Raw genomic sequence first — 20,818 nt, 5'->3', positions numbered from 1 at the left:
CGAGGGGGCGTGTGCTGCGGGGAGTAGGCAGTGTGCTGCAGGGCGCGGGGCAGAGGGGGCGTGTGCTGCGGGGAGTAGGCCGTGTGCTGCAGGGCGTGGGGCCGAGGGGGCGTGTGCTGCGGGGAGTAGGCAGTGTGCTGCAGGGCGCGGAGCCGAGGGGCCGTGTGCTGTGGGGAGTAGGCAGTGTGCTGCAGGGCGCGGGGCAGAGGGGGCGTGTGCTGTGGGGAGTAGGCCGTGTGCTGCAGGGCGCGGGGCAGAGGGGGCGTGTGCTGTGGGGAGTAGGCCATGTGCTGCAGGGCGCGGGGCAGAGGGGACGTGTGCTGCAGGGCGCGGGGCAGAGGGGCTGTGTGCTGTGGGGAGTAGGCCGTGTGCTGCAGGGCGCAGGGCAGAGGGGACGTGTGCTGCAGGGCGCAGGGCAGAGGGGACGTGTGCTGCAGGGCGCGGGGCAGAGGGGACGTGTGCTGCGGGGCGCGGGGCCGAGGGGCCGTGTGCTGTGGGGCGCGGGGCCGAGGGGCCGTGTGCTGTGGGGCGCGGGGCCGAGGGGCTGTGTGCTGCGGGGCGCGGGACAGAGGGGCCGTGTGCTGCAGGGCGCGGGACAGAGGGGCCGTGTGCTGCAGGGCGCGGGGCCGAGGGGCCGTGTGCTGCAGGGCGCGGGGCCGAGGGGCCGTGTGCTGCGGGGTGTGGGGCAGAGGGGCTGTGTGCTGCGAATGGAGGCTCGTGGGGCAGGACCGCGCGGGGGAGTGGGGAGGACTTGGCTTACTGCTGAATGCCCGAGCGGGCAAGCCCCAAATGGCTTGGCCTGGGATTCTTCCTTGGCCTTTGCCCTACTGTCACTGCTGACCTTAGCAGGGGAAGCGGCGCCCGGCAGTGGAGGCAGCAGTCCGACTACTCAGACGGAGACGCGCAGTGGGCTGGGCTGGGCCCTCCCGGCCACTGAGCGCACCAATTCGTGCCTGGCTGTCTCGCCGGGCTCTGTGCGCCAGCCTGGGGAGTCGCAGCACTGCGGGAAATAGCATTCGCTCCTTTCCCCAGTGACTCGGGGTCTGAGACCTGGCTTCGCTGGCTTCGCTGGCTGCACAAGGGGGTCGCTGTCCTGCACGCGCTCGGTTGGGAGGGAGGGAAGCTGCTTTCCTGTAGCTGGCTCAGTGATTAGAGAAGGAGGTTGTTGCTAGTGCACTTCTCTGTCCCTGCCTCCTTCTGGGTCATCCTGCTACGTGTGTGTGATTCCAAGGGGATGAAACCTGGCGTGGCAGGCACGAAGCCTTCTCTTTACAAACAGAACTGTGCCATGCGCTGCTCCGCTCTGCACCTCTGCTCCCGTGGGCTCTTCCGGCCTCCCTGCGGCGGGGCTTGCTGCATTCATGGGCTGCTTCTCTTTAATGGTTGGTTCTTCTTCGAGTGCTTGCTCGTGTCCATTCCAGTCGGGTGTGTGTGCGCCGTGTGCACGGGGTTCCGGGGCCTTTTTCCCCTGGCAGTATCCGTAGGGCCAGCAGGGGGAGCGCCCTGGAGTGGTGCCGGCATATGGGTGCATATATACCCCTGGTGGCCCCTCACCCTGTGACGGTAGCTGGAGCGCTCTAGACGATCAGTCTACCCCTCGCTTTGTGTAATTAGTTACGTTTCTGGTCGTTTTTAGTTTATAGTGTAAATAGTTTGGTTCCAAGTTGGTTATAAGGGGGACTGTTATCCCCTACTCCTCTCCTGGCCGGGGAGGGGATGCCAGGGCCCCACGGCTTTAAGCAGTACACGTCCTGCCTTAAGCCTAAGCCTGTTGGCGACCCCCATGACTCCTGCCTAAGGCGCTTGGGGGAGACACACTCCACACAGATTTGTAAACTCTGTAGGGGGTTCAAGCCTAGGACCAGGAGAGAAAGAGACGCCAAACTGAAGAGGCTCTTCATGGAGTCTTCTTTGCAACCGCCAGCACCAGAGGGGCCTCAGTCAGTGTGGGGCACCCACTCCTCGGTCACAGAGGGCGCTCTGGCTTCAGTGAAGCATAAGACCAAGGCTTCGCAGCACCGATCCTACTCCCCGGTACAGAGGAGCCCAAAGGATGCCAAAGGCAGATCCCCGGAAAAGAGGGGCCAGAAAGTGCGCTCTAAGGACTCCTAGGGAGCCACGTAAGGAGTCGGGCCATACTCGCTGTCCCTTGAGGGGAGAAGCTGAAGGACTGCTCCCAGAACTGAGACCCTCGACCCCGGAAACTTTTGATGTGGCTCGGGACCTTATAGCAATGACCACTCGGGAGCCGCTGTTGCCCATGGTACTGGACCCACGACGCCTCACCACCCTGGTACCGGTCACCCTGACCGGGCATTGGAGACCTAATATTATGGTGCTGACCTCAACCGTGGCACCTTCCCTGTTCCTGGTACCGCCACCGCCTGTGTGTCTTGGGACTCCCACCCCCGGACTCCAGGACATTGCTCAGCCGGCACCGTACCCCGTATTGTACCCGGTACCGTACCCTGTATAGTGCCCAGCGCCAACAGTGGCACCGGTAGCAACAAGGGCACTGGCACCGGCACCATCAGAGGCACCGGTACCAACCCCCATGCTCTTCCCGATTCCCACACCCATAGCGACCCCGGCGCTGAGTCATGCACTGTCCTCGGTACTGCCGGCGCCAGTTTTCTCACTACTGACGCAGCCCTTGATGTTGCTGTTATCCACCATGTGGACGGCGTTGCGAGCAGCTAATGTACCGCCTCATCCGGCACCTCTGGCTCCGAGCGCGCAAGCTACGGTACCTGCATATGGGATGTTGGCACAGACCATATTGCCTCCGGCATCACCCATGACATTTCGTGGGAAACCAAGGGGCGATTGCTCAACACCAGAGAGAGAGTAGAGGTCTGCCCTACCATGGTCTGCCTCGGATTATTCATCCAAGTCGGAAGCGGAGCCCTTAAGATGGGGCACGGCTTCCTATAGGTCAAGGTCCAGACACTACTCACGATCCCATCACAGAACCTCGCAAGAGACAAGGCCTCAAATGTACGCTTGGCCACCGCAGCAATGGCCCATCTGGACTCCTTGGGCATACCATCAGGCCCACGGCCTACCCCTGATGGTATCAGTGTTGGGATCCTTGAGACGAGGGTCCCCTCTATCGGCAACACCGCTTCATCGTGCCCCAGCATTGGAAGTGGAAAAGTCGACAACGGCGTCTACTTCTAGTCCAACTGAAGCAGGTGACATGAGTGACGTTGGGGTTGCCCACCAGTCCACCATGTAGGAGCTGACATCTGTACAGGCAAGCCACCGTGACAAGTCGATGGGGGTTGACCCCATCTTGAGGGACTCATTGTCATCGTCCCCTGATGATGCCCTTGGAGATCCAGCCCCCTCGCTCCTGTCGATGGACGCGAGAGCACATCAGGAGCTGTTGAGGAGGCTGACTACGAACCTGGCAGTGAAGGTAGAGGAAGTCCAACAAGACACAGATCCAATGGTGGACATCCTCTCCCCCAGCGCCCCGGGGAGGGTGGCGCTGCCTTGTAACAGGACAGTAGAGAAAATGTCAAAGACATTGTGATTGACTCCTACCTCCATTCCTCTCACACAGAAAGGAGTGGAGAGACATTTTTTCCCCCAAATGGGCAATGAATACCTTTCATCACACCCTCCCCTGGGTTCTATAGGGTCCCAGCGGGACAGAGGGAACGCCAGGGTCCACCGGGTCCTACTCCCAAGGCAAAAGAGCCCAAGAAGTTGGACCTGTTGGGCAGGAAAACCTATGCCACCGGGGGATTGCAACTGCGTATTGCGAACCAGCAGGCCATGCTGGGGCGGTACACTTTTAATACGTGGTCGGCCATGGACAAATTCAAGGACTGCCTTCCACAGGAGTCCCTCCAGGAGTTTGCGGCCTTGACTGAAGAAGGCAAAACGGTGGCCCATGCGACCTAACAGGCGGCCCTCGATTCTGCAGACTCAGTGGCCAGGATAATGGCTACTGCCGTTGTAATGAGGAGAAACGCGTGGTTGCTGGTGTCGGGCATTCCCCCTGAAGTGCAAACCACATTGTAAGACGACCTCCCTTTCGAAGGAGGGGAGACTTTTCTCCAAACAAACGGACTCTAAGCTGCACAGCCTGAAGGACTTGAGAGCGACCCTAAAGTCCCTGGGATTCATACGCCCGGGCCTGTAAGGAGACCACTAAACCCTAGACCGGGTTCGAGGCCCTTCCTTTGGGCTTTACTATAGATAGGGGGAGGAGAAGGGGCCGTGGGAACGGTCGCCATAACCAACCCCGAGGCAGGTGATGGGCTTCCAGGTCCGAGCACAACAGGGGACCGATCACGTCTCAGGGTCACCAGGCTAAGCCATCGTTTTGAAGGCACGGTCGAGGACAGCGTACCACTCCAACTCCTTTTCGTTTTCTGCCTTTCCCATGCCTCTCCCGTTTGTACCAGGCCTGGTCAAGTATAACTTCGGACTAATGGGTCCTGAGCCAGGTAGCGAAGGGATACTATATCCCCTTTACGGCTACTCCTACCTCTGCCCCCTTTCCCTACCCGTCCCTCTTCAGGGACCCATCTCACGAATCCTGCTCACACAAGAGGTAACAAAACTTCTACACCAAGGAGCAGTGGAACCAGTCCCTCCGGAGTTCAGAGGCAAGGGCTTCTATTCCAGATATTTCCTAATCTCAAAGGCAAAGGGAGGTCTCTGTCCCATTCTAGACCAGAGAGCTCTAAATGCTTTCGTAAAGAAAACGAAATTCAGAATGCTCACCCTATCCTCAATTATCCCTTCCCTAAAGGGGGATTGGTACGCTGCCCTTGACTTGAAAGATGCCTACTTCCATATCACCATTGCACCTGCGCACGGAAGATTCCTGAGATTTGTGGTGGGCATGGAACATTTCCGGTTCTCAGCACTGCTTTTTGGCCTGTTCTCAGCACCGAGGGTATTTACAAAATGCATGACACCGGTCGTGGTTTTTATAAGGCGCCAGGGAATACATGTCTTTCCTTATCTGGACGACTGGCTGATATGCGAATCCTCCCGAGAGCAAGTGATGGGGCACATCACAAATGCCAGAAGTCTGTTCCTCGAATTGGGCCTCATAATAAATGAAGAAAAATCCACTGCAATACCTACTCAAATAATAGAGTTTGTGGGAGCCCATCTAGACTCCACATCGGAGACGGCTTCCCTACCCAATCACAGATTTCAGACCTTGCGATTGATGATCATGGACCTCCACAAATCACCCATAACTATGGCCCACAACTGCATGCGACTTCTGGGTCACATGGCGACCTGCACATACGTGGTGACACATGCCAGATTCAGGCTTTGCCCGCTGCAGGATTGGCTTCACTCTGTCCACAGTACTCACTGGACATGGTAGTCATGATCCCAGAAGGGGTTCTGCAATCCCTGGCCTGGTGGATGCAAGAGGACGTAGTGTGTGCAGGGGTGCCTTTCACCAAACAAGCCTCGTCCGTGCAAGTGGTGACAGATGCATCGGATGCCGGCTGGGGAGACCACCTAGGGACTCTCCGGATGCAGAGGTTATGGTCACCAGAGTAGAGATTGCACATAAATGTAAAAGAGCTCAGGGCTGTCAGATTAGCATGCCAAGCCTTCCTGCCCTACCTGGAGAACAGGGTAGTGGAAGTTCTGACCGACAACACCATGGCCCTGTTCTATATAAACAGGCAGGGGGGCACCCGATCCTCCCCCCTGAGCAGAGAGGCCTTGTGGCTATTGGAGACCTGTATTTTCAGGGGTATCCATCTGCAAGCAACTTACCTCCCCGGATCCAGCAACACTCTAGCAGAAAAACTCAGTCGATCCTTTCAAGTCCACGAGTGGATGATCAGAAGGGATGTTCTAGAGGAAGTCTTCCAAAACTGGGGCTATCCCCTTCTGGACCTTTTCGCATCCAGGACCAACGGCCAGTGCCAGAACTTCTGCTCTCCAATGGGCCAGGGCGTGGGGTCCATAGGTGACGCTCTCCACAAACACTGGCCACTCCAGCTCCTGTACACATTCCCTCCCTTTCCACTGATACAGGACACCCTCCTCAGGGTCAGACGATTCAAGGCAAAGGTGACTATGATAGCGCCAATGTGGCCGAGGCAACACTGGTTCTCCACCCTGCGGGAGTTGTCAGTACACCTGCCTCTAGTCCCGAACCTGATCACGCAGGGCCTGGGGCAAGGAACCTTATGCCATGCCAACCTGACAGCCCTCCATCTCACAGCTTGGTTCCTGAGTGGCTGTCCGCACTAGAACGGGATTGTTCAGCGACGGTCTAGAGAGTGTTACTGGAAAGTAGGAAACCATCCACAAGGGCCCTATCTGAAGCCAAATGGAGGAAATTCACTGCATGGTCACTGAGAAGGGGAATTGAACCAACCACGGCCGGTATCCCGCTGATATTATACCTCAGGAGTCAGGGCCTTGCTGCTTCCTCCGAGGGTCTACCTCGCAGCAATCACGGCCTTTCACCACGGTGAGGGCGGGAGGTCAGTTTTCACCAACCACATGGTTAAGAGGTTTCTGAGAGGGGTTGACAGACTATTGCCATACACACGCTCCCCGGTTCCGCCGTGGGACCTCAGTGTGGTCCTTAAGGGGCTCGTGTGACCACCATTCGAGTCTCTAGCCACTTGTTCGTTAAAGCACCTATCGAGGAAGGAAGCGTTCTGTGTAGCGATAACCTTGGCTAGAAAAGTATCAGAGCTCCAGGTGCTGACCTCAGAGCCACTATATACGGTCTTCTTCAAAGATAAAGTCTCACTGCCACCTCACCCGGCTTTCCTTCCCAAAGTAGTTTCCCACTTCCCTACATCCCAGGACATTTTCCTACCCGTGTTTTTCCCTAAGCCTCATTCGTTGGCTAGAGAGCAGAATTTGCACTGCCTTGATGTGAGGAGGAGCTTTTTACATTGAATGGACAAAAGACTTTCGTATATCGGTACAGCTTTTTATTTCCATCGCGGAAAGAATGAAAGGATCCCCTATTTCGGCCCAGTGCCTGTCATCGTGGATTAACTCCAGCATTAGAGAATGCTACCAAGGGGCGGGTAAGGACACCCCCCAATAACGGCACACTCCACAAGGGCACAGGTGGGGTCAGCGGCATTCTTGGCTCAGGTGCCGATTGTTGATATGTGTAGGGCAGCCACATGGTCCTCAGTCCATACCTTTTCAAAACACTATGCGATTACGCAGCACGCCAAGGAAGATGCATCAGTGGGCAGGGCGGTGTTAAAATCTGTGGACAAATAAACACTGTTATTCTCCGACCCCACCACCAGGGATATGGTTTGAGAATCACCTGATTGGAATGGGCATGAGCTACCACTCGAAGAAGAAGAAAAGGTTACTCACCTTGTAACTGTTGTTCTTCAAGATGTGTTGCTCATGTCCATTCCAATCCCACCCACCTCCCCTTTGTCAGAGCCATTACGCAAGAAGGAACTGAGGAGGTGAGGGGCCAGCAGGGGTATATATGCACTGTTATGCCGGCACCATTCCAGGGGGCTCCCCATGCTGGCCCTACTGATACTGCTAGGGGAAAAAGACTCCGGAACTCTGTGCACACCCTGGATTGGAATGGACATGAGCAACACATCTCGAAGAACAACAGTTCCAAGGTAAGTAACCTTTTCTTTAGTTGAGCATTTATAAGACGCAACTGTGTCTGTTGGGCAGCAGATCGGAGCTCCCTTTCTGATTTCCTTCCTGCAGTAGTTTTATTGAGTGAGAATCTTGCCAAATGCCATGTCTAGGTTGCAAACTATTTTTAATTCTAGACTCAGAACACTCGAAGTGGAAGGGCCCTCGAGAGGTCATCGAGTCCAGTCCCCTGCCCTCACGGCAGGACCACGCACCATCTTAGAATTCCAAGGCTGGCAGAGACCTCAGATGTCAATGAGTCCAGCTCTCTACTCAAAGCAGGACCAACCCCAACTCAATCATCCCAGCCAGGGCTTTGTCAAGCCGAGACTTAAACACCTCCAGGGATGGAGATTCCACCCCCTCCCTGGGGAACCCATCCCAGTGCTTCCTACCTGCCTAGGGAAAAAGTTTTTCCTAATATCCAACCTAGACCTCCCCCACTGTAACTTGAGCCCATTGCTCCTTGTTCTGCCATCTGTCACCACTGAGAACAGCCTCTCTCCAGCCTCTTTGGAACCTCCCTTCAGGGAGATGAAGGCTGCTCTCAAATCCCCCCTCACTCTTCTCTTCTGCAGACTAAACAAGCCCAAACCCCTCAGCCTCTCCTCGTAGGTCATATGCTCCAGCCCCTTAATCCTTTTGGTTGCCCTCCGCTGGACCCTCTCCAATGCGTCCACATCCTTTCTATAGTGGGGGCCCAGAACTGGACACAATACTCCAGAGGTGGCCTCACCAGAGCCGAATACAGGGGAATAATGACTTCCCTAGATCTGCTGGCAATGGTCCTCCTAATGCATCTTAATATGCCATTGGCCCTCTTGGCTACAAGGGTGCCTGTTGACTCATATCCAGCTTCTCATCCACTGTAACCCCCAGGGCCTTTTCTGCAGAACTGCTGCTTAGCCAGTCGGTCCCCAGCCTGTACCAATGCCTGGGATTCTTCGTCCCAAGGGCAGGACTCTGCACTCGTCCTTGTTGGACCCCCTCAGATTTCTTTTGGCCCAATCCTCCAATGTGTCTAGGGTCTAGACCAGGGCTACTCAACTTGTGGCCTGTGGGCCACATGCAGCCCACGACCCGTTTGTTTGCAGCCCGCAGTGCAGTTTGGGTTTACATGGGGCTCAGCACACGGCCTGAGTGTGGGATCCATTGAACACACCTCCACTGGGAACATGCTCCACAACTGCAAGTCACTATACTGGTCTTCTGTTGAGATGCGTTTAGCAGTTCAATTCCTGGACTGTCAGTAGAAGTGCTGTCATAAGGGTGGAAATGGGGTCAATGTTGCATTTTATTAATAGCAACAGAACTGACTTAAATGGGGCCTGTGTGTTGTGCAATCTTGACTTAATCTTTGTATTCATGCCTGTCAGTGTGAAAGAAGCTACAGGCAGTCCCCGGGTTACGTACAAGATAGGGACTGTAGGTTTGTTCTTAAGTTGAATTTGTATGTAAGTCGGAACTGGTACATATTGTAGGGGAAACTCTAGCCAAACATTTCTCCAGAGCTCAGTTTTATTCTCCCACACCTCACTTCCCTCTGTCCTTTATTCTCAAGCTGAGGTGTCTGCTGAGAAAAGCTGCTCTGCGTCTCCCTGGTCTGCTGGGGGGGGGGGGGGGGGGGGGGCGCTAGCTTTGCGTCTCCCTGGTCTGCTGGGGGAAAGCAGCTAGTGCGGGGTTGCCTCACCCCGTTTGTAAGTAGGGATCCGATGTAAGTCGGATCCATGTAACCCGGGGACTGCCTGTATTTGCATATATTTGCATGTATATGCAACCACACGTAAGTTGCAGCTCTTGGCATGTGCTATGAGTATCCTTGTAGCTCCTGGAGCTTCCAAAATTGAGTAGCCCTGATCTAGATGACCCCTGACAGGTGTCTGTCCAGCCTGCTCTTCAATATCCCCAGTGATGGGGATTCCACAGCCCCCCAGGCAACTTATGCCAGTGCTTAATCCCCCTGACAGGCAGGCAGTTTTTCCTCCTGTCCAACCTAAGCCTCCCTTGCTGCAGTTTAAGCCCATTGCTGCTTGTCCTGTCCTCAGAGGCCAAGGGGAACCATTTTTCTCCCTCCTCCTTGTGACCCCCTTTTAGAACCTGAAAGCTGCTCTCATGTCCCCTCAGTCTTCTCTTTTCTGAACAAAACAAGCCCAGTTCTTTCAGCCTCCCCTCCTAGCCCCTGTTCTCTCGACCTTTCCTCATTGGGCTTGACCCTTTTGTTCGGTGAACAGGCTTGATGTCCAGCGTTGCTGTTTTGGCTCCTGCTTATCTCCCTGACTCCTTTCCCTGGACGCAAAACGTGGGAAGTTCTCTTAACGTGCCCAAGCGTGGGCAGATTCATGGATTTCAACTGTCTGCATCATTTACCCCCCCCCCCCCCGCCATTGGCACAGCCCCAGCCCCAACCCCTACTGTTGGTAGCCGTCTGCAAGACTTCAGTGCCTTGCAGTGATGACACTTGGGGAGGCGCACGGGCACACAATGCGCATGGGCCCCATCAGCCTGCAAGGTTGTGTGTTCTGGCCAGTCCACTTCAGCCATTCGACTCTCAGTCCTGTGGGGCCTGGGTCCCAGCTCTCACCCCCGGACACCCCTGTGCAGCGGAGGAGGGAGGGAAGCACTTGGTATCTGCAGGGAGGGGTGTGATGGTGGCTCTCTTTCCCTTGGAGGGGGGTCAGCACGCTGAGTTAGTACACCCTAGGGGCGGCAGCAAGCAGTGAGTTATTGCAGGGTTAACCCTGATGATCAGCTCTGCTACAGGCCGGGGACCGACTGGTTAAGCAGCAGTTCTACAGAAAAGGCCCTGGGGATTCCAGTGGGTGAGAAGCTGGAGATGAGTCAACAGTCGCCCTTGTAGCCAAAAGGGCTAATGGCATCTTGAGGTGCATTCGGAGTAACATTGCTAGTAGATCCGGACAAGTGATTATTCCCCTTTATTCGGCTCTGGGGAGGCCACGCCTGGAGTATTGTATCCAGTTCTGGGTCCCCCAATACAGGAAGGATGTGGACGCATTGGAGAGGGTCCAGTGGAGGCAACACAAATGATGAGGGGGCTGGAGCACATGACCTACGAGGAGACGCTGGTGGAATAAGGCTTGTTCAGTCTGCAGAAGAGAAGAGTGAGGGGGGATTTGAGAGCAGCCTGCAACTTCCTGAAGGGGGTTCAAAGAGGATGGAAAGAGGCTGTTCTCAGTGGTGGCCGATGGCAGAACAAGGAGCAATGGGCTCAAGTTGCAGTGGAGGGGGTCTAGGTCGGATATTAGGAAAAACTCTTTCCCTAGGAGGGTGGGGAAGCCCTGGGCTGGCTTCCCTGGGGAGGGGTGGAGTCTCCATCCCTAGGGGTGTTTCAGTCCCAGCTGGACAAAGCCCTGGCTGGGCTGATTGAGTGGGGCTGGTCCTGCGTTGGGCAGGGGCTGGACTTGATGGCTCCCGAGGTCTCTGCCCGCCCCGGGGTCCTGTGATCAGTTGTAAGTGTGGGGCTGGCACAAACGGTTTCGGTGGGATTCGGGGGCTGTGGAATCCGGGGCTTGCCCTGTGCTGCCGTGGTCGCTGGGACAGCGCCCCCCCCCAGCGCCAAAAGGCGCCTTTCTGTGGCTCAGCGCCAGGGCTGCAAGGCAGGGGGGTCAGCAGGCCCACTCCTTTCAAGGAGGAGTCGCTGGCCCCTGTAGTCCTGTGGTGCAGCCGCGGTGTCCGGTCTGTGCTGGCCGCCGACAGGCTCTTGGGGTGGGCCTGAGCACGTGGCAGCCCTTAATCAAACAAAACAGTCCCGTGCCCCCAGTCGCCCCTCTGCCCACGGGCAGCGCAGCCCCGCTCCCTGCTGCCTCCCCGTGCCGGCCCCAGGGGAAGGCCTCGCGCCCGGCTTTCGTCAGCATGGGGGGCGGCAGCCCCTGCAGGCCGCAGTGGAGCCTCTTCTAACTCCGGCGCTCGCGCCTCTGCCTTGTTCTTCCAGCACCTTCAGCACCACGAGAGCGGGCTTGAGGGCGAGAGCTGCTATTACCACTGTGTCCTCTGCAACTACTCCACCAAGGCCAAGCTGAACCTCCTGCAGCACGTGCGCTCCATGAAGCACCAGCGCAGCGAGAGCCTGCGCAAGTTGCAGCGCCTGCAGAAGGGCCTGCCCGAGGAAGAGGAGGACCTGGGTCAGATCTTCACCATCCGCAAGTGCCCAGCTGCTGACGCCGGTGAGTGGCACTTCCTGGCTATTGCTGTTGGCTGGCGCGTGTTCGGATGGGGCCCTGGGGACTCGCAGGATCCGCAGTTTCTCAGCCAGCTCCAGCAGGCCCTTGCCACGGTCTGGCTTCCTCTTTCACGGTGACCATTCGTGTTCCTTGCAGTAGGCGTGTAAGCCCCAGGCAGGGGCAGGGGCCCGTTGTGCTGGGAGCGGTACCGGGATATCAGAAAATATAACCCCTGCCTCAGAGAGCTTGCAGTGCAGGCCCCCCCGTGCCGATGTGAGTGCCCCTGAATTCCAGGTTGGTGAGGTGTCCGTGGGCTTCCCTAGGGGGCTAGCGGAACAGGCGAAGTACGTGCCTAGGGCCTGATCTAACTGGGGGCACCGGGGGCGAGGGACAAACTCCAGTCGCCACCTTGGACAGGTGGGTATCTGCCTTGCTGCCCTGTGCCCGTTGGCGGATTGGCCCGGGCTGGCTCAGGAGCGGGTGCGCCTGTAGACAGGCTCGGAAGGACCGTCCCACGTGCGAGGGTGCGTGGAAGAGTGGTGCTTGTGTGAGCCCGTGACAGGGAGCCAAAGGAGGGGTCGGCAGGTTGGCGAGAGCGGAATTGGACTTCACGAAAGCTTGTTGTGATTTGGACCTTTGTTGTTCTGTGTTGGAATGAAATCAAGACCGTGCAAAACTCGGAGCATGAGTGGCCCTTTCTGCCCCACAAGAGCCGATAGGCAGTAACCGGTGTTGTGGAGACCCTGGCCAGCGTGCCCACTCTGCCTGACTCAGGCAGGGTTGGGGCTCTCCCGCATCCCAAGCGAGTGTGCTGGCCGCTGGCCTTACGGGCTGTTTCTCTCGCTCTGCTTTTGACTGGAAACTCCCTCCTGGAGCTGAGCCGCCTTCCCCACCGAAGGTTTGGTTTGGGCTAATTAGCGTTTTTGGTAAACAAAGAAATGAACGTGCCTGTCAGCAGATCCCCGAGCAGCCCTCTTCTGGGGACAGGCCGGAAGCTGATCTCGGTGCAGCCAGGAACGTCTGCTTGAGCACTTGCGCTCTCTGGGCAGTACAAAAGGAGCTCTTAGGGATGTGTGGGTGGCTGGAGGGTTTGGTTGCTGATGTGCCTGTTGATCAAAGAGGAATGGAAATGCCTGAAAATACCCAGGAACTGGCCTGCAGGCTCAGGGGCGTTGTGGAGGCTGAGAGGAGGGTATCTATCCAGTGACTCCCCCGCTTTCCCCTGGGGCTGCATTAGTGGCGTCAGCTCCTTGGCTTTACTTTATGGCGGGAGGAGGTGGTGTAGCAACAGATTTGGGTTCCGCCGGAGAAGACCTTTTGAATTCCCAGTGCAGTGTATGGACTAGTCGCGCAGCTCTGTGTGTTCTGCAGCATGCGAGGCCTGGGTCCTCTGGGCTGTGTAAAGGCTTGGAAGCCTCTTTTCTCCACATTTGTCTTTGGTTTTCTCTTTAGACTTTCAGGACTTACCTGTTTCCTGGAAGACCCTATGGCTGCTGGGGACCTGTTAGGATTAGCACAGCCTGGGTTCTACGGAAGTGTAACCTGGTAGCGGAGAAGGAAAGGATTTTAGAGAGCTCCAAACTTGTCTTTTTTCCACACGTATTTACCTAAAAACCTTGCAGGCCTCGGGGGAGAATCTTCCCGTGATAAAGCGTCAGCGGTGGTAGAATCCTTGAGCCGTGGGGCTTGCAGGGGCCACAAGGGCCTGTCTAGTGTAACCCCGGCCAGGGGGCTGGCCGTGTTGTGTGCCAACCACCTCCAGTGGCGCAGCTTGCGCAGCCTCCCTTCGCTCTGTCCCGTTCTCCTGCTCTGCTGGCAGGAAGTTTTCACGAGACTCCAGCTGACTCTGCTGGGCTGTGCTCAGCCCATTGCCTCTAGTCCTGTCTTCTGTGGCAAGAGCGCAACTTCCCGCCTTCTGATGACAGCTTCTCAAATATTGGAATATCATGGCCCCGCTTCCTCTCCCCTTTTCCCAGCTACCCCGGGGTGGGGAACCCTTTTCGTGTCCGGGGCACAGTCGAGAGCCACGCCCAAGTGACCCCACCCGCACCTGGCTCCTTTCTGGTTCCTCGCCATCCGTTCCATCCAGCGGTGGCTGACACGCACCCGGTTCTCCAGCTGAGGCCTGGCCAGTGCCACACAGAGCGGCGCTATGCATGCTGTGCGCGGCTCGTGCAGCCTGCCATTGCCTCTGCGTTGTTCGCAACAGAGCGTGAGCTCTCCCCCCGGCTGTAGTTACTCTTTGTGGTCATTCTCCAGTGGGTATCCGCCTGGCGGTAGTTCCCCCAAGCCACGCTTCGCCAGCTTACCGTCAGCGTGCCATGGGTGGGGAGTGGTGCGGAGGTCCAGCACGTTCCCTCGCTACCAAAGGAGGCAGCCTGCCAAAGGGCGAAATCAAGCTGGTCTGGCAGGATTTGCTGTTAGTAACTCCAGGCTGGCTGCTCATGGTCACCCCTTCAGCCTCCAGGGTCCCGCCAACGGAAGGCTTCCTGCACCGCTCTAGTGGCTTCCCACCCAGCTCGCCCCGCCCCGCCCCTGCACTACATTAGCCCTTCTGCAGTGCTCCGGGATCCTCCTTTCACCCCTGCTCTCACTCCTATCCGGGGCCCTGCAAAGCCCCAACAGCCGTTCCTAATGGCTCTGGGTCTCTCGCTGGAAACATGCAGGGGAATCTCTTTACCTAAGAAAGCTGCAGAGGAGGAGCCAGCCCCTTTTGCGGGGCAGCTCAATGCTCCGGGCTCAGTTGCAAGGACCGTCCCAGCCGCCCTTGAGAGAAGTGCATGCGTGGGACTCCAGGGGCGTGCCAGGCTGTCGGGCCCCCAGCGGAATAAAGCAGCCGAGCTGGCGCGTGGCTGAGGAGGTGCAGAACCGGAGTGGAGCCTCGATAATCTTGCCTGCCTTCGCTCGCGGGCTGCCCCAGAGGGCACCAGGTGCGTGCTGGACCACGCCCCGTTCTCTGCGTGACCGCGCAGAGGGACCCTGGCTGGGGCTGGTGCTTTAGCTCTCCTGCCAAGCCCACTTCCAGTGCCGCCACCCCCACCCCCCGGCTGGAGGAGATTGCCCAGCCTGGCGGTCGGCACAGCCAGGGCAGCAGTCTCGGCACCTGCTCCGGCACTAACAGACGCCCCGTAGACGCAGCGGCATGGGCTCCGTAGCCCCGTCCTTCCTAGTCTGCAGAGCCCCGGCGTGCAGGCGCTGGCCCGCAGCAGACGGGACCGGAGGTATTTCAGCAGGAAGGAGACAGTCCGAGGGGCTGAAACGGAACAGACTGCAAGCTCCATCTACACAGCCAGTGGCAGCCTGCGGCCGGCCTCAGCCCTGTCTGGCAATGGCTGGCCAGCACCGCTCTGGAGACTCATGCACCATAATGTGTCTGTGCCTGGCACGAATGGGACCATGGTCCCTGGTCTGACCTGTTGAAATCGGGCCCCCATAGTGCTGCGGGGCCACTTCTCAGAATGGCCCCTGGATCCATCTGTGCTGAGTCCAGGGCTGAGGGTCTGCCACCACCTCCTCCTGAGAACCACATACCCAGCTCAGCCAGTGGGGCGAGGGCCTGGTACCGTCGCCTCCCTGTGCTTGGCATGGGCAGGCCGGAAGGCAGGCATCCAGCCACCAGCTCGCGCAGCCTGAGGTGTATCTCTCAGCCCCCTTGCCCAGGTTGGAGTCAGTGCTCCCTTCACATACACAGACGTGTTTGCGTCGTGCGCCGGCCGTGCACTGCCTGGAAGGTTGTCTGCCTTCCCTCTGGACCTCGCTTCCCTCTGCCCTGTCTTGCTGGGTGTGTTCATCCCCCCAGAGTTCATCTCACTGGCGTTCTCGCGGAGGTGACTCAGATCTTTGTGCAGACCCACACCTGAGCCTAGTCTTGAGTGCTTTCTCCTGGATAGTTTGTCGGTAGCGGAGACGTTCCTAAGTTCTCTGTGCTCTCTCTTCTGCCCCGGGCTCCTGGAAATTCTCGCGCTCTTTCCCCTTACAGTAGGCAGGTGTAAGACGATAGACACTTTTACACAGCCACAGTCCCGCTATCCCTTGCCAGCCGTGGGCTCTGCCACCTGAGGTCTCTTCTGGCCCCGTGATTCTGTGAACTGAGGCACTGAGCCATGCAGCTCCTCAGTCTTCCTCCTCTTTGGCCACACGGACACGCACTTGGACCCCTTTCAGTAGGATCCCAGTATCCCGCCCTTGGCCTGTGTTCCCTTCAGCTGAGCGCTTGGGTGTCCTCCCAGGAGAGATTCAGATGCCACCCAGCTGATGAGCAGAGCGCCCGCAGTGTCACAACTGGCAGCCTGTGTTTTACTGGCGGTACACAGCTGCACATGCTTCAGTGCACAGAACAAAGTGTATTGTGCACATGGATGGAATAATTAGCAGGGCCCTCAGTGTCTTTCGGCGCCTCTGCTGACTCCCCAGAGAACGGGAAACTTCGTGTTTTCACCTTCAGAGCTCCAGCCCTAGTGACATCCGTCCCCTGCTCTGAACAGGGCCAGGCCGTTCCCTTCTCCCGCCCTCTGCCCCACGCGTGGGACGCCGCTCTAAGCAGCACCCTGTGGTCATTCAAGCCCGTCCCAAGCACTGCTTTTGTGGGTCTAACTTGCTGTGGATCACACACCTCCACGCAGCCCTCCCCCTGTGGATTTCCCAGGGCAGCCTGTGCTCTCTGCCTGCCCGTCCGGCTGTAAGAGCCCCGGGAAGCGGCTGTTGTGCAGCACTGAGCATATCAGCGCTAGACACTAACCCTCTGCCGTGCAGGCTGCAGCTGTGTCTTGGTTGCTCCTCCAGATACCCGTCAGCGACACTGAGGTGCTGCAGCCGGGCTTGCTGCTTGCACATGGCCGTGCAGTGCTCAGCGTAATGGGCCTCCATCTGCGCTGCGGAGTAGTCGGGGAGGAAGCTAGCAGGGCCCTTGGGCAGAGAGGGGAGGGGGGGGGGGCAGGCTTATCTGGAGCGAAAGGGTTCAGTTTGACAGGGAATCTCTAAATGCGTTCTGCTCTGAGCTGGAGCAGATGTCACCACTGGACTTGCTGCGAAGCCAACGCTCCCCTCGCTCTGGATTCAAGGGGGAGTTGGTGAGTTCGGTCCGGAGGAGGAAACATGCGAGGGACCGCACGGCGCTTTCTTCAGGCTCTCGGGTGGCGAGTTGTCCTTAGCGCTCGGTTGCCGCCTTCACTCGCTCGGGCAATGCCTCAGCCTTCCAGGCCTGCGTGCTCCTCTCAGGCGTGACGTGTCCGCGGGCCCAGGTCGCCCCTCCCTACAAAGCAAAGCAGAGACAAGCACAGGAGCGTCCCACGTGCTGTGGCTGCGCAAATGCTGCCAGAGGCGGCTAAGATGAGTGACTGGAGTATAAATACTGGGCTTCCCCTTCAGCGTGTGGGACAGAGCCGTGTAAACGAGTCAGTGTCCGGTTGACATTTTACCTTGCACTGACGTCACTCGCGCCTTTTATGCAGCCTGCTGTAAAACTAGGCAAATCTCTGAACGAGTTCATGAACCCCCGCAAGGCCTCTGTGTAGCCCTGGGGGGATGTGCCCCCCGGCAGAGAACCACTGCTCTATGGTAGACACCAGCTGGGAGTCTGCAGTGCCCAGCATGTCTGAAAACCTCCCCTCGTGTTCATAACGCAGTCTCCTCGATGTGTGTCTGTGTGTGCGCACCCATCGGGTGTTTGCGGCTCCGCTCTAGAGGGCCGCTACGCACCCGTGTGTTTGTGTGTAGAGGAAGAGGAGCATCTTGTTACCGTAGCCTCAGTACTCCGAATACCCAGTTCGGTCCCATCTGCACTTCAGTGACCATTCTCCCGCCCGGCTTGTTAGGGCGACCAGATGTCTTAATTTTACAGGGGCGGTCCTGAGAGTTGGGCCTCTTCCTCAAGTAGGTGCCTGTTCCCTCCCGCCCCACCCTGAATTTTCACACTTGCTTCCTGGTCGCTCTTCGTACGGGGCCTGCTTTGGTAAGCCGGTCAGTGCTCCTCTCCTCGTTGCCGACCCCGTGCGGAATACATGTTCTGTGCACCGAGGCCTGGGCGAATGGGCACCACCAGGAGAAACACTAGAGCCCGGAAACCTTCCAGTTCCGCAACCCCGGCCACAGGGCTCCCCTCAGCACTTTGCCAGAGGGACGCGGGGTCCCTGCAGCCACCCAGAGCTTGCTCCCCACTGGCCCCTCTCCTGGGGGAGCCTAACACCTCTCATGGGAAGTGCCGCCTCCACCTTGCTGTCACATGACCCTCGGTCACCTGACACAAGCCCGGTGCGTGGGAGGGCGTGTGGCCGAGATGACTGACACGGCCTTTAACTGGCACAGCTCAGCAGCTGAGTGCAGCCGGGGGCTTCGCCTCGCTTACTCCCAAGGCCTGTGAGCTCTGTTGTTGGCCCAGGCAGGGAGGGGAAACCAGCACTGGGAGCGCAGAGGCCTGGGCGGCTCCTTCCTTCCCGCCCTTCAGGGGCAGGGTTATTGCCGAGGTGGGGACACGGTGGGCAGAGGTAGCGTGGAGGAGGCGTGGGGGCTGGCGCTGTGGTAACGGAAGCCGATCTGCTCAGTTCCATACAACCAGACAGATGGACGCACCCAAAGGGAGGACACCCACAGCACAGATTGAAGAATCTGCGCCGTGGCTAGGTGCCGACGCCCACAGCAAAGACCGAAGAATCTGCGCCGTGGCTAGGTGCCGATGCCCACAGCAAAGATCAAAGAATCTGCGCCGTGGCTAGGTGCCAATGCCCACGGCAAAGACCGAAGAATCTGCGCCGTGGCTAGGTGCCAATGCCCACGGCAAAGACCGAAGAATCTGCGCCGTGGCTAGGTGCCGACGTCCACGGCAAAGACCAAAGAATCTGCGCCGTGGCTAGGTGCCAATGCCCACGGCAAAGACCGAAGAATCTGCGCCGTGTCTAGGTGCCGACGCCCACGGCAAAGACCAAAGAATCTGCGCCGTGGCTAGGTGCCAATGCCCACGGCAAAGACTGAAGAATCTGCGCCGTGGCTAGGTGCCAACGCCCACGGCAAAGACCAAAGAATCTGCGCCGTGGCTAGGTGCCAATGCCCACGGCAAAGACCAAAGAATCTGCGCCGTGTCTAGGTGCCGACGCCCACAGCAAAGACCGAAGAATCTGCGCCGTGGCTAGGTGCCGACGCCCACGGCAAAGACCGAAGAATCTGCGCCGTGGCTAGGTGCCGACGCCCACGGCAAAGACCGAAGAATCTGCGCCGTGGCTAGGTGCCGACGCCCACGGCAAAGACCGAAGAATCTGCGCCGTGGCTAGGTGCCAAAGCCCACGGCAAAGACCGAAGAATCTGCGCCGTGGCTAGGTGCCGACGCCCACGGCAAAGACCGAAGAATCTGCGCCGTGGCTAGGTGCCGACGCCCACGGCAAAGACCGAAGAATCTGCGCCGTGGCTAGGTGCCGACGCCCACGGCAAAGACCGAAGAATCTGTGCCGTGGCTAGGTGCCGACGCCCACGGCAAAGACCGAAGAATCTGCGCCGTGGCTAGGTGCCGACGCCCACGGCAAAGACCGAAGAATCTGTGCCGTGGCTAGGTGCCGACGCCCACGGCAAAGACCGAAGAATCTGCGCCGTGGCTAGGTGCCGACGCCCACGGCAAAGACCGAAGAATCTGCGCCGTGGCTAGGTGCCGACGCCCACGGCAAAGACCGAAGAATCTGCGCCGTGGCTAGGTGCCGACGCCCACGGCAAAGACCGAAGAATCTGCGCCGTGGCTAGGTGCCGACGCCCACGGCAAAGACCGAAGAATCTGCGCCGTGGCTAGGTGCCGACGCCCACGGTAAAGACCGAAGAATCTGCGCCGTGGCTAGGTGCCGACGCCCACGGCAAAGACCGAAGAATCTGCGCCGTGGCTAGGTGCCGACGCCCACGGTAAAGACCGAAGAATCTGCGCCGTGGCTAGGTGCCGACGCCCACGGCAAAGACCGAAGAATCTGCGCCGTGGCTAGGTGCCGACGCCCACGGCAAAGACCGAAGAATCTGCGCCGTGGCTAGGTGCCGACGCCCACGGCAAAGACCGAAGAATCTGCGCCGTGGCTAGGTGCCGACGCCCACGGCAAAGACCGAAGAATCTGCGCCGTGGCTAGGTGCCGACGCCCACGGCAAAGACCGAAGAATCTGCGCCGTGGCTAGGTGCCGACGCCCACGGCAAAGACCGAAGAATCTGCGCCGTGGCTAGGTGCCGACGCCCACGGCAAAGACCGAAGAATCTGCGCCGTGGCTAGGTGCCGACGCCCACGGCAAAGACCGAAGAATCTGCGCCGTGGCTAGGTGCCGACGCCCACGGCAAAGACCGAAGAATCTGCGCCGTGGCTAGGTGCCGACGCCCACGGCAAAGACCGAAGAATCTGCGCCGTGGCTAGGTGCCGACGCCCACGGCAAAGACCGAAGAATCTGCGCCGTGGCTAGGTGCCGACGCCCACGGCAAAGACCGAAGAATCTGCGCCGTGGCTAGGTGCCGACGCCCACGGCAAAGACCGAAGAATCTGCGCCGTGGCTAGGTGCCGACGCCCACGGCAAAGACCGAAGAATCTGCGCCGTGGCTAGGTGCCGACGCCCACGGCAAAGACCGAAGAATCTGCGCCGTGGCTAGGTGCCGACGCCCACGGCAAAGACCGAAGAATCTGCGCCGTGGCTAGGTGCCGACGCCCACGGCAAAGACCGAAGAATCTGCGCCGTGGCTAGGTGCCGACGCCCACGGCAAAGACCGAAGAATCTGCGCCGTGGCTAGGTGCCGACGCCCACGGCAAAGACCGAAGAATCTGCGCCGTGGCTAGGTGCCGACGCCCACGGCAAAGACCGAAGAATCTGCGCCGTGGCTAGGTGCCGACTAGTGCTTGCAGCCTCGCTCCTGGAGAAACCCAGGCCTGGCGCAGGTTTTACCAGGCACTCGGCGGTTGCGTATGCTGCCGCCAGACACCCACGGCTGCCCCGTGCCGGCTACATGGCCTGGCAGGGCTTTAGCACAGGGGCTCTTCAGCTGCCGTGCCAGAGCT

General features: G+C 58.6%; 1 protein-coding gene across 6 annotated transcripts in view; it reads left to right on the top strand.

Moving 5' to 3' along the window:
- Positions 1-20,818, top strand: part of ZFHX3 (zinc finger homeobox 3) — a 1,230,042-nt gene that overhangs the window by 1,106,259 nt on the left and 102,965 nt on the right. For all 6 annotated transcript variants that reach the window (XM_075939761.1, XM_075939759.1, XM_075939760.1 and 3 more), the window contains one exon: positions 11,591-11,822. In XM_075939761.1, the coding sequence (XP_075795876.1) occupies positions 11,591-11,822 (232 nt within the window). The remainder of the gene's footprint in view (positions 1-11,590; positions 11,823-20,818) is intronic.

Source organism: Pelodiscus sinensis, chromosome 12 (assembly GCF_049634645.1).
Source record: "Pelodiscus sinensis isolate JC-2024 chromosome 12, ASM4963464v1, whole genome shotgun sequence".
NCBI classification, from domain to species: Eukaryota; Metazoa; Chordata; order Testudines; family Trionychidae; genus Pelodiscus; species Pelodiscus sinensis.
Note: the sequence above shows the minus strand (reverse complement) of the source record. Positions and strands in the feature narration are given on the sequence as shown.